This window comes from Cheilinus undulatus, linkage group 4, assembly GCF_018320785.1.
Source record: "Cheilinus undulatus linkage group 4, ASM1832078v1, whole genome shotgun sequence".
Taxonomy (NCBI): Eukaryota; Metazoa; Chordata; class Actinopteri; order Labriformes; family Labridae; genus Cheilinus; species Cheilinus undulatus.
In genome coordinates, this window is record NC_054868.1 from 53,011,445 (window position 1) to 53,025,533 (window position 14,089).

Sequence of the window (14,089 nt, forward strand, 5' to 3'; positions counted from 1 at the left end):
GTTTTATATCAGTATAAAAAGATACATTTCTAGTTTGTGGAGTTGCTGAAATTCTCATTTTACACACTAATCCCTCTTAAATATGGGAATTATATTTATAAAATTATCCATGACTCAAGTTGCCAGCTCTTCAGTTTGGTAAATGTCAAGTTTTGTATTAAGAATTAATGATAAATTAATATTAAAAGAATCACATCCCCGATGCACTTAGACAGTGGACAGCATGTTGTGAGAGACATATTTAACTTTGTCATAATATTAGTACCATGAACATAGCAACAGGTACTGAGCATTGCAGAAAATATGATTAAAAAATTTCAGCTCATTGATTTAACAAAAATGAAGCAGTATTTATTACAGCAAATATTTATTTATTTCAGAACAACCACTGTGGACACTAAATCACTTTAGTAAGCCTTTGGAAAAATCATGTTTTTGCTATTATTGTTACTGTACTGGAAGTTCCACTTCCATTCATAGCTACAGTAGACCCCCAGGAATAATGTGGTATCCACCTTATTTACTTATCTACAGCTTATAATACAAACAATGTGAACATGTGATAACAAAAATATAAATATTTACAAATTCCAGAAGAATTCCTATTGAAACAACTGTCGTTCTTTGTTAGCGTCCATAGTTAGGTGCTGTACTAGAATACATGTATTTAATGTAGCCTACTTCCGTTTTGGCACCGGAAGTTTCGCCCATATTCACATTTACCGTAGCGGCCCCAGGAATAAGGTGGATAGTGTGGTGGTGGACTGTGGTGGTCCTGGGCACTACCTGTTGGCTCCAGCACCTCCTAAATGCACAATGGGGATATGTGCACGTCAGTGTCATGGCACTAAAGATTTAATAGCTCACTTGATTTTTGCAGGATGCCACAAAGCTCAAGATTCAGAGAGGACAGTTGGAGGGCTGCTCAGAGGACATAAAGGGCTTCTCTCCTGTTTACAAAAAGAAGACAACCTCTTTTGCCTTGTTGAAACATTCTTGCCAGATGGGGTACCAGTGGAAAGCCTGCCCCATGTATTGTTTTTTGTAGTAAGTGGATCTCAGAAACACTTTAAAGACTCATTTGGATGGTAATGGATGATTTGCTTGTAATTCTTTTCTACTTTTATCATCCTCCCAGGAGCCTCTTGCTAGGCTTCAAGGCAGCTCATGCTATGCATTGACCAGCATTGGGATCCACTCAGGAGTTCCTACAGAGGTAATAATTTTTCCTCTTTAGAGGTAGTTATATGGTATAGTGTAATGCTGGCAAAATGTTTTATTTCCTTCCAGCCGTGTGCATCATATGATACAATATCAGTTATTTTTATAACTGTGTTATCGTCACCTGTAACAACTGCTATCCTGAGGAAGACGGTTCAGGACAATAAGAGCCAAAACTAACAGACTGAAAAACAGCACATATCCCAGAGCAGTTGCAATAATAAACTAGAAAAACACTCAGAGAGCGCAGACCTCCGCCATTAGCCCTATCTCCCAATAGTGAAGAGTCCTTTAAAAATTCCTAGATCCAGACGATGATCTGAATCAGTCCCAAAATCAAATCAGTTCTTCCTTTTGCCATTTCTGACATTTCCTGGAAATTTCATCAGAATCTATCCATAACTTTTTGGGCTATGTTGCCAACAAACAAACTAACAAACCCTGCCAATCACATAACCTCCTTGGCAGAGGTAATAATAATTGCACTGAATGGAACTGTGCAAAATTTCGTTGTACTTGTGTACAATGACAATAAAGATTCTGGTTCAGATTTTTAGGTTTGATAGTGTCCAAATTTTCAAATTTAAAAACAAAAAAATAGATGTGCAGCATTTTTCTAAACCAAAACTGTTGTGAGCAGAAAAAGCGCAAGGGCAAGCAAGATGACATACAGAGCTGTGTGATCAACACACACTCGGGTAGCACCAGTCACAGCTTAGTGTTGATTTTAGAAGAACATATAAACACAGCAACACCCGTCTGATAACTGCTTGACAGCTGGATCACTCTACATGTATGTCTGCATTTTTGTGTCTGCTGTAGCTTCTGCCACAAAACACAAGGGATGTGACAAGACATTCAGCTCACGGGACAGAAGAGATTGGGTCCACTCCTTTTTGAGTGAATTCAAAATTGGATAGTACTTTGCAATCAGTGCATACATAAGTGTTCAAAACTTCTAAGTTGACATGATTTGGTGCTTTACCTTGTCTTTCTATTTTTCCTTACTCTTTTTTAAGGTCCTGTTTCTTCTGCTAGTAGTGACTAGGACTCCATTACTTTATACTGTCTCCGGTATTCCACTCTTCTAAAAAAGGCCAGTAATCAAGGATTAATAATGGTAAGCCTTGCACAGCATTTGTACATACCTCAATAGATTCTTTAGATTAATCTGGTCATGTAGAAATACCCAGAATACTGCCATGCCACTGCTTTGTCCAGCTTGTTCTCAGTGTTCTGATGATCACACCATATGGGGGCCAATACAGTTTTCTGTGTGAGTCATATGTTTTCATTATGATTGATTTAAAATTCAGTGCCCATCATCTTTGTTACAGCAAAATCCTTTTGCACCCCAAAGCATTTAGGGTAAGTGTACCCATTAGGCCCACCAAAATCTAAGTTCACGTATTTTTCATAGATACTAAGATGGTTTATAAACATGATCATTTGTTAGAATGAAGGATTAATCCCTCATTTGAAGGTATATTTATTTACTTATGCATATTTTAAAGAACAAATTAAAGAAATGTTATGAATAAAGTCAAAGTCTGGCATGGCCTTAATTGGTACCTAAGTACCATTTAAGCCCACGTGTGTTCCAAATAAGCCCACAACCACGTTTATTGACAGAAATTTAAAAAATTATTACATTTTTCAAGTAGTAAACATACATTAATTCAGTAACATGTTATACATGTTAAACACAATTTATTTTTTGAACTTGGCTTTAATGTTTGGCTTGTAACAATGGACCACCACAAACATGACTAAGTAGGCCTAAAACTAATTTTCATTGGCTTCAGTATTTAACATTTCATTGAACATTTTATTTAATATTGACAAACTTTGATTCAATATTGACAAAATAAAAAAATGTGTTTGTTTTTAAAAGTATTAAATGACATTACAGTGCATCAACAATATCTTATTGAACTTAGATTTAATGTTTGGCTGTCACAATGATGATTTTAGGACAGTTGCTGTAATTCCTCTTTTTTGTTGGCATTTTTCTCACTATAAACAAATAATTATGCAAAATTAACTGACATAACAATTCTTCTGGGCAGTGTGTGATCTGTGATGTACTCGTGTTAATGAAGTTAGTATAACAACATCCAACACAGGATTACAGCGAAAAGCTATCAAACCTCAAAATTTCATTTTTTTATATTGAAACACATAAGATGGGCTTAAATGGAACACACTGGGCTTAAATGGTACTACAGTGACTACCAGGGAAATGAAGATAATATGTTCTCACCAAAATTAAACAAATGTTTAAAGAAATGCCTGTAGCCTAAATATGCTGTAAAACTTGCCATCAATGTTATTCCTCTTCTGCCAAACTTTCCGAATTATCAAGGAATTCTTGTTCAAAGTTTTATGTAAGATTTATGTAAAATGAATCAGAAAACACTTAGTTTGTGTACTTATCATTTTTAATCATTAAGCAGTGTATCTGTCAGTAGGGCTACATGTATTGACTAGTGATTAGCTACGCTAGCTAGCATGACTCATCTTTTCACATAAAACTAAATAGTAAGAAATTACAAAAAACTACCTGTTTATACACAAAAAACAAATCAATAATCTCTCAAATTACATAATATGAATGTACTTAACAAGTCAGTGGCTGAAAATGGTTGAAAAGAGGTTCCTTCTGAGGGGTCCCAAAACACCAAAGTTTTTAGGCGACTTTATCTGAGCCTCTTTGAGACTGCACAAATGTAGGCGGGCCTTTTTCAATATCTACAAATGTGATTGGTGTCAAACAAAAACTGACATATAATTAAGAAATTGTGTGATTGGACCAAATAATGTATAGCATAAGACAGGCCCCTCTTTTTTTTTTTTTTTAAATTGACTTCAAAGTCGCCAGTGGGCTTAAATGGTGCCTGGGCTTATTGGGTAGGCTTACCCTAATACAATACAATAATAACTTTATTCATCCCCGAAGGGAAATTATATAGAAATTATATATAAAATTATATATTATATTTACATGTAAAAGCAAATTCTATATTTATTTGGGTGGTCTTACAAGTAAATATATATATAAAGAGCATAGTTTGCAAATATTTATCTTGTGGTTCAACTACCTAAAATCACAATATAACCCTTATGAATGGTTCATACCAAGGTCTTTTGCTAACACTTGTGGTTTGGGCTATTGTGTGTAGCTTTAAATCAGTGTTAATTTCGTCGACTAAAACTATGACTAAAAATGTTCATCGACAGCTTTGTTTTCCATGACAAAAACTAGACTAAGACTAACAAAAATAGATCTGTGATGACTAAAACTGACAAAAACTAAGTTTAGTTTTTGACTAGAATGTAATGTAGTTTTCGTCGGACATTCAAAATCCATGATATCTCTCCACTGTGGGTAATTCTGTCAAAAAACAATGCAGCTGTAGCTCTTCTGTCTCTCAGCTGTAGAAAGCAGGGACCCCAGGTTTGGCAGGGTGCAGAGAACATCCCACTATGACTTGGTACCAGATTAAGCAAGACAATAAATGCTTGGACTAAAAGTAAAACCTAAAATGTGAGGACTTTTTATGGGCTAAAACTAAATGGACAGAAATGACTAAAATGTGACTGAAACTAAAATTCATTTCACTTAAAGACTAAAACTAAGACTAAAATTAAAAATATCTGCCAAAATTAAAACTGCTTTAAATAATGACATCAATTCAAATTTATGTTTAGTTTTTACAGCAATAGCTATGTCACTTTTTTGTGTGGGTCCATATCTTCTTGGATATGTGAAGGAGGGGGGAGCTCAGTGGATACAAGCCTGGGCACCACAGCTCTAAACTATAGACGAAAAGCAAATTGCAATTAATATGTCATAACTGTCTCATTATAATCAATAACGGAAAAAGTAATTGGCTGTTGTTAGGTGATTGCTGACTTAATAGCTGGCACTTGTGGGTACATTTGCGTTTCTTCACCATATTCTATTATAGAAATGATCTATATGTACTGTACACACTGTTTATTTTATTCTGTTGTGCTGATTGTAAGCATGGCTTATTAGAGCCTAGTTTTCTCAAATTTACATCTGTGTAGGCATTAAACTGAAGCACTGAATCACTCTAACTTTGCTTTGTATATGTACTTCCTGCAGAGAGGATGGAGCCAGTCCAAAGTAGAACACCTGATGAACTGTGCTCGAGTCTTCAAGAAGATAAAGTTTCTTGGCCACGTGAAGCTTCCCAAGTGGAAGGCCTTCTTCAGTCAAGACTGGACTCATTACTCTTGAATCATTTAGGGGCAAGTGACTTTGTTTCATCTTCATGCATTACACCAAGGACTACCTGTCATACATATGGACACAAGCTTTTTCTTCCAAGATCTAAACTGCTTTGTGAGTATACAGAAAAGTTATCAGATGTGTTGAAAGGTTTTTTATTTCAAACATATAACTGCAGAGTTTCTTGTTGTTTATTCAGCTTGAATCTTTTGTTAAAAGTAGGAGTATTAGGGCACTACTGCAAAAATCTAGCAAATTAACTGAAATTTCACATGTTTTGTACTGTATTTTTTTACAGTAAATTTCTGGCAACCACAGCTGCTGGTAATTTACCGTAAAAATTTAAAGTAAGGCAGTATTAAGCTACTACTGTAAATTCTGCAAACATCTAGCAAAATTTCTCATGTTTTGTCCTGTATTTTTTACGGTAAATTTCTGGTAACCACAGCTGCCAGTAATTTACTGTAAAATTTAAAGTTGGGCAGTATTTTGCTACTACCGTAAAATCTGCAAACATCAGCTGTAATTTCTCATGTTTTGTCCTGTATTTTTTACGGTAAATTTCTGGTAACTGCAGCTGCCAGTAATTTACTGTAAAATTTAAAGTTGGGCAGTATTTTGCTACTACCGTAAAATCTGCAAATATCAGCTGTAATTTCTCATGTTTTGTACTGTATTTTTTACGGTAAATTTCTGGTAACCACAGCTGCCAGTAATTTACTGTAAAATTTAAGTAGTTATAATAAAATACCGTTAAACATTATACGGGTCTACTGTTTTTATTACTGAGATAGACTGTATTTAGGTTTACAGGATTTCTGGTGTTTTTAAAGTAATTTACCGTAAACAGGTTTGTTTCATTATCGTTATTTTTACAGCCAATCCCTGTAGAAAATGTTGTAATAGAGCTGTAATTTCTACATCAAATTACAGTAAGTTGTACAGCAAATTACCGTAAATATGGTTACAGTATAACTGTTATTTTTACAGCAAATCCTTGTATAAACGGTTACAATATTGTATTTTTTTAACAGAAATTTACAGTTAAAAAAAAAACAGGTTTGAACTGTAATATTTACAGTTGTAGAATGAAAACACCGTTTTTTCTCATACATTCTCACCGTAATTTTTACAGTAAATCTCTGGTAACCACAGCTGCCAGCGTTTTACCGTAAATTTAACGGAATTTTTTTTACAGTGCAGGCCAAAATCTTGTATCTCAATCTTTAATGATTTTAATTCATTTTTATAAATCAGTGCTATTGGTCACCCTTTACATCTGTCAGTGGGTTTAAACCAATTTGAAATCAATAACAAATGTCTAAAGATGAGCTTTTTATTCCCTAAAGTGTTATGATTTTGAAGTCTCTGGCCCAACACCAGAGTCATGTGAGTTCCACCTGGCCTAAAGATTTTTGAAGATGTTAGAATAAGCTGAGTTTGAGCTATGAGATGCTTTTCAAAGAGCTGATGAATTATGGTTGGATGTTTTGGTATCTATATCTCACATTGTGGCATTTACTGGAGTTCTGTGGCTTTATTAACATAAAAGAGATGCTTTCTAATTTGGTTTCCACTCATTATTAATTCTTAAGCTAAAGGGGGAGGGGCCTCATGTTGTTCTTTGCCCTGGGTCCCCAAATGACTAAAACCAGCCCTGCCTCACACCTGCAGCTCTCCAGACACATCATTCAGCCCTTCTTCATTTTGGAGAGTTAGTTTTGTATTTATGCTCTTTTGACAGTATTTATTATCAGTAGTACATTAAAGATCAAACAAAAACCCCACATTTGGACAAGTTTCACTAGATATTATGTTATCTCAATATGTAATCCGTGTGTGTTATGCTCATTGATGATGACACGCATCGGCATAGTTGTCATAAAATATGAGCGTGAGAGAGCATCTGCAGAGGGGACTGGAGAAGAAAGTTAAAATGGGGGAATAGGAGGCTTCATTTTGAATACAAGACAGCACACCTCAATGAATTATTGTACTGAAGAGACGCAAAACTGGTGAACTTTCTCTGCTCTCTTCTCTTACACACGCTCCTCTGTTGAGAGCGACTGACAGTAATAAAAGTTTACATTTGGTAGTTAAAGCCTGTCTTCTTAGTGTGGGTAACAGATTTATATATGTGACTTACAATGAAACTACTGATGACCTTCATAAAGATTTCTGGGAGTTTCTTTTCCCCAACTAAGGCTTTAAAAGAGCCGCAACTTGTCACTAAAGAGCCACATGCGGCTCGAGAGCCACTAGTTGAGTATCACTGCATTAGACGGTCTGATGCTACATGTGGGGGAGGAGGAAGTGATAGTGCCCACATTATGATAGTATCAATATGTGAGCTGATAAACATAATTGTGGGTCCTCTTTATTTATAAAGAAAAAACAGTTTAAGATTACATTTTTAGCCTAGCTCCTCTGTGATAGGGTATAAAGAATGGTTGTCCTCTTAGCGCACCATGAAAGTTCTCTATTATAAGTAAAAGTCATGAATTCTGCCTGTTACGTTTCCCCCCAAAGAAAACACAAAGTATATAACAATGCTCGCTAATGGGGAAACTAACAAAAACTGCAAAACAAAATGGGCCTTGGGTTTCTAAAAGGTGGCAGGGGATTATATCTCCACACTGCCACCCACTAAGTCTATCAAAATGATAGAGGAACTGAAAATCTGACCCACAAACAAAAATAAGTGGGAGTCATTGAAGAAAGGGGAAGGTGAATCAACAATATTTTGGATTTTTTCCCACGCACACAAAGGCACTCAAAACAAAGTTTCTTTTTAGGTCATACACAAAAAGAGAGCCAACTGATGGCGCTGACCCTCACACACTCACAACCCAACCCGAACTGAGCAGCAGCCTGCTCCATATAGCCTTCCTGCCTTGCTGATTACCAACAGCTCTCAGCTGGGAGCAGCCACCTCAGGTACTCCAAGTTTCCCTAAATGAGCAGGGTGAACCTTCACTGAGCTTTCGTGGGGACAATAGTCATCCAGTTTCTTAAAAATCTAAGATTTCATAGCATGCCTTTATCCCAGTTACAAGCATACATCCAAACAAACCTGTCAATATTTTATCTCCTCATATTTCTACATTAAACCTCTTGTACCATAAAAACATTTGTGTTCATTTCTGTCTATTCAGAATTGTAGTTCAAAACTTTTATTAAATAAAATGCCAACTTGCTAAAAAAAAACAAAAAACGTTGGGTTTAATGGGGCTCAGGCTCAATAATACAGTTACTGGGACGGTAAAGTGAAACTTACAGACATTTCACAGGTTTAGAATGATGAGAACCCTACTGTTGGATCCGCCCATAACCAACACGAAGACTATATCTAAAATAGTTTCTAACATTAACACTGCGCTGGGTGAGAACGTGAAAACAGCTCATTGAGACGGCTGTCTGACTAATGCTGTCTTTTTTTAGCTGGTGTTTGAGAACTCTAGCAACGTTTGGTTCCCTTTTGGTAAATGATGACTTTTTCTCTCACAAAGGAAAGGCATATTTTCTAACTTTTAGTAGTAGTAGTAGTTTCCCATTAAGTAACAACACAAATTCCAAATGTTTGACACAGTACAGACATTTTTTTATAAAGTTAATATAAGTCATATAGGCAAAAACAAACTGCTTATAAAAGCCAGTCCTACATTATCAATTTAAGCTCCGACCTCCATAAAAAAAATAAAAATTAAAGACAACACAAAACAGTAGTGTTGTACTCAAGACTACACTATCTGAGACCAAGACTTGCTAAGGCTAATGTCTGAGTTTTTGCAGGTGAAGCTATTTGTTGTTTTAGCAAGTGCTTCTCCCTATTATCACATTAATGAAGTCAAGGAATAGCATATCAGTGCCGGTTTTGAACGGCCTTGATGGGATATCCCAAGCAGCCAGTTGGAGCCAGAGACAAGAACGAGTAAAAATGCTTGAGTCCAGGACAAAACCAAGACATTCAAAATGTGGTCAAAGACTGGTCTCAAGACCAAAACTGTTCTCGAACATTACAACAGTGACATCAGTCACACCTGTAAGCTTCAAAGATAGCTTTAAAAAACATTTTCTTAGAAACCAAAATCAAATTACATCGTTTTACATTTATATCGGCATCATTCCAGAGTTTAACTCCAACAATAGGAACCTTTGCATATCTTTTTTATAACACCTCTTAAATTCTATGGACTTCTGTACTGAGTCAGGGAATGTCTTTGATTTTGCTCTGGACATTATTTGCATTGTTTTTTAGTAAAACAAGTCATAAAATTTAATTACAAGGGAATTTAGAAAAAGTGGATCCATGTGAGCATTATACTCAGATTTATTTATAATACATTTTTGAAGTTTTTGAAGAATTCATGGTTGTTTTAAAAATCTCAACAATTCCCCCACAATAAGATGTATTGGGAACAATTTGCGTAAGAGATTAAATGCAAGGCTTTAGAATGCAACATATTTCTGGATTTAAACAGGATTGCTACTGACTTTGAAAATTCTCCTCGCATGTATTCAATATGTTGTTTCCATCTTGACTTGTGATCAGTCACAATCAGGAGGAATTTGGTTTCAAAATATCTTTCAATGTCAGCATAATTTATTCAATACTATCATCACTTTCCTTTAGACTCCCAAAAAACATACATTAAGTTTTTTTTTTTAATATTTAGATATAATTTATTGACACCAAACCAAGGTTTTAGGTTATCTAGCTCCTTTTTACACCACAGAATTGTTCCTTTCAATTCTTACTGGAGCAAAATCAGTGAGTATCATCTGCAAATTTACACATCTGAAAAAAATCTGTAACATTGCAGATATTATTATTGAATAGAATAAGAAGTATTAGAACTTTAAGTAACTAAAGTTACATGAACAACTAACAGCTCCAGTTTTAAAGATGAACTCTTACTGAACAATGCTTTAATCATAAATATTTATAAAAACATGTTGAAACTCAGCTTCTTTGAAACATGATGAAACAGATGTTTTTTAGATGAGCTCTCATTCATAAGGTCTCATCTTTAATATAATACACATTAGCAATCATATTCTGCTCTGAATGAATGATTGAATACAGTACCTGGCACAGATAGAAGAAAGATAACCAATTCAGTCACTGCTGCTCTCACAGTCATGGCTGCTCCTCTTCTCCCTGTTTGACTGCAGAAATACAGAATAAGACACTGGCAGAAGGACTGAACATGACCTGAGTCAATAAATAATCATATCAATAACTAAGTCTACGTACAACAGGGAGGAGATGTTCACTCTGCAGCAAAGGTTCCTCTTTGGTCATCAGAAGGCAGAAGTCAAACTGTTTAAGTGTCCCAGCTTCCTTCCCCTTCACGTTATTAATATGTTTGATGAGAATGCCTCTCCCTTCCTGTGGCTGTATGTGAGTTTTAGTCATGATAAGCTGTTTGATTTTCTAAATGACAAGGAAAGGAGCATCCTTTATCATCTCCTCTAGCAGAGGATACACTGGACCTTCCTTTACCACAGGGGAGAAGAAAAGCTGACCCTCAGTTCTTGACATCATCTTCATTTAAAATAACATCCCTCTCGGTTGTTCAATGAAACAATGATAAACATGCCATCTTACTAGCTACTTTTACAATCAAATTAATAGGTGGGTTGTGACCGAAAGAACGAGATCCCGGATACAGGCAGCTGAAATGAGCTTCCTCCGCAGGGTGTCTGGGCTCTCCCTTAGAGATAGGGAGAGAAGCTTGGAGTGGAGCTGCTGCTCCTCCCTGTTGAGAGGAGCCAGACGAGGTGGCTCGGTCATCTGGTCTGGATGCCTCCTGGACGCCTCCCTGGTGAGGTGTTCCAGGCAGGTCCCACTGGGAGGAGGCCCCCGGGGAAGACCCGGGACACGCTGGAGAGACTGGCTGGGAACACCTTGGGATCCCCCGGGAAGAGCTGGATGAAGTGGCCGGGGAGAGGGAAGTCTGGGCTTTCCTGCTTAGGCTGCTGCCCCCGCGACCCGACCTTGGATAAGCGTAAGAAGATGGATGGATGGATTAGTAAGAGTAAGATAAAGAGATTTTTTTAATCTGTAAAGGTACACATACCACCAGTTGAAAGACAACAAGTGCAGACTTTGAAAATATAAATACCGTGAAAACAAGAAAAAAAATCAAAGACAGCATGGATATAAAAGGACAGAGGTGGGAAGCATCTAAGTACAAATACAGTTCTTTATTACTGTACTTCAGTAGATTTTTCCGGTATCTTTACTTTGAGTACTTTTTTCCTTATGAATCTTTACTTTTATTCCCTACATTTGCACATCTGTACTTTCTACTCCTTACATTATTCAAAGAGGCTCATTAGTCGTTTCAAACTAAACGGATGAACAAAAGCGTGAACGTAGTCTGATCATAACTAAAAAAGATGCTGCAAGTTGCCTGAGGGCTGCATTCACATCCCTGCACCCATCGGTCGACTCCTTTCAGGCTGACATGACAGGTACAGTGCTTCTCTGGTGGCTTTTTCAAAGTAAAAGCCTGGTCAGCTTGTTTCTGTGGTAAGACTATCCCCATTTTCACAAGATGCTTTAACTCTGAAGTGTTTCTGGAATAATTCTCGGTCATTGCAGTAACATGCAAAGTTGCTTCAGTATTTCCCAGCATCTGAGCTGAACTTTTTATTTCTTTCTACTCTATGTAAATGATTCAAAAAGCCTCAGATTATTAGAGATGTTAACTCACATATGATCTCCATCTCTTCTCTGCCTCCTTCTCTGCCATCTCTTTTTCATGCTACAGAAGTTAAGCGCCAGTTTAAATGTGATATTTTGGACAACAATATGATTTTTACAATTTCACAAACTCTGCCATTATATGATTTCAGGACAAATATCAAACTATTTAATGAACAAATTTCACACACTTACAGAAAAAAGTCATTTTGGCAATTTAATCACTGACAGATTATTTGAATAAAAGAAAAATATCTTTTAACAAAAAGAACAAAGATCTGCTTGGCCTGTTTTCCTGTTTTAGATTTTTTACTTGAACACATGCGGACTTAGTTATTTCTGCCTTATATCAGCACTTCATCCTTTATATCGGGGCCTACTGATGCAATTCATCTGTAGTTTTGTAATTCATTTTAATATTTGAATGAGATTAAATCTGTGGCATGTGATCGTACAGTGATGAATATACATAATTTTTAATTTATTGCAAACTTGATTTCACTAAATGGAGGATTTAGAGCAAAGTTTTATTTCAACAGGTGTTCCTGTTATGAGCAGCCACATCACAAAGGAGAAGGGGGGTATATCACGCCACATTGAACCACATCGAATAAAAACAGCTTATATTTTCATATACAGTACTGTGCGGAAGTTTTAGGCATTTTTGGGCCGAAATTTGAGGCTGAAGTAAGGCGTGTAATGGCGAGTACACCCACCTGAGGGCCCCATCAGGCGGGAAGGAGGGTTGACAGCACCCAGGTCATGCTCTGGATGTCGTTGTACATTACCAAGGACATGGGAAAATAATCTGTTGAAAACAAAACAAAAAACACAGCTTTAGGGTGGAGTTATGGGTAGATGTACTCAGGCATAGCCTAGGGCACTGTTAGGGTGGGTAGGAGGGTTGCCACAACCCCCTGGTTGTCATTAGTATGTTCTAAGCACCTGAAAACTGTTGGTGGTTGCTGGGCGTGTTACCAGGGTTGCAAAGGCCCAGACAAAAGAAATGCTGTTAAGCTCGACCTTGGCTGCTGAGCGACACATGTACATGTCAAGCGTGTCGACATTGACTCTGGCCACCCTCCCTCCTCTCTTCTGCCCGGGGTTGTGGGACATCAGGACCTGTGAAGAACCGTTAGTGCTCTACATGCCTAAAACTTCTGCACAGTACTGTGTTTAAGTATACATATATACAATTGTGCTCATAAGTTTACATACCCTGGCAGAATTTGTCATTTTTTTGCCATTTTTCAGAGAATATGAATGACAACACAAAAACTTTTCTTTCACTCCTGGTTAGTGGTTGGGTGAAGCCATTTATTGTCAGACAACTGTGTTTACTCTTTTTAAATCATAATGACAACAGAAACTACCCAAATGACCCTGATCAAAAGTTTACATACCCCAGTTCTTAATATGGTGTGTTTCCCCCTTTAACATCAATGACAGCTTGAAGTCTTTTGTGGTAGTTGTGGATGAGGCTCTTTATTTTCTCAGATGGTAAAGCTGCCCATTTTTCTTGGCAAAAAGCCTCCAGTTCCTGTAAATTCTTGGGCTGTCTTGCATGGACTGCATGTTTGAGATCTCCCCAGAGTGGCTCAATGATATTGAGGTTAGGAGACTGAGATGGCCACTCTAGAACCTTCACTTTATTCTGCTGTAGCCAATGACAGGTTGACTTGGCCTTGTGTTTTGGATCGTTGTCATGTTGGAGCGTCCAAGTACATCCCATGCGCAGCTTCTGGGCTGATGAGTGCAAATTTTCCTCCAGTATTTTCTGATAACATGCTGCATTCATCTTGCCTTCAACTTTGACCAAGTTTCCTGTCCCTTTGTAACTCCCACATCCCCAAAACATCAGCGACCCACCTCCGTGTTTCACAGTTGGAATGGTGTAC

The 14,089-nt window shown here is 37.0% G+C and overlaps 1 protein-coding gene and 1 long non-coding RNA gene across 3 annotated transcripts in view; both read right to left on the reverse strand.

Moving 5' to 3' along the window:
* The window catches only part of LOC121508184 (B-cell receptor CD22-like), a 45,398-nt gene extending 34,033 nt beyond the window's left edge, over positions 1–11,365 (reverse strand). For both annotated transcript variants that reach the window (XM_041784821.1, XM_041784820.1), the window contains exons 1-2: positions 10,737–11,365; positions 10,569–10,648 (exon numbers count right to left, since the gene is read on the reverse strand). In XM_041784821.1, coding sequence (XP_041640755.1) covers positions 10,569–10,623 — 55 coding nt within the window. In that variant the 5' untranslated portion in view covers positions 10,624–10,648; positions 10,737–11,365. The remainder of the gene's footprint in view (positions 1–10,568; positions 10,649–10,736) is intronic.
* A 68-nt stretch (positions 11,366–11,433) lies between these two features.
* On the reverse strand, positions 11,434–13,366 carry LOC121508196. Its single transcript, XR_005991789.1, has 3 exons — positions 13,137–13,366; positions 12,908–12,999; positions 11,434–11,479 (listed from the first exon to the last, which is right to left on the reverse strand). It is a non-coding gene; the product is annotated as an uncharacterized LOC121508196 (long non-coding RNA).
* Positions 13,367–14,089: the final 723 nt, after the last annotated feature.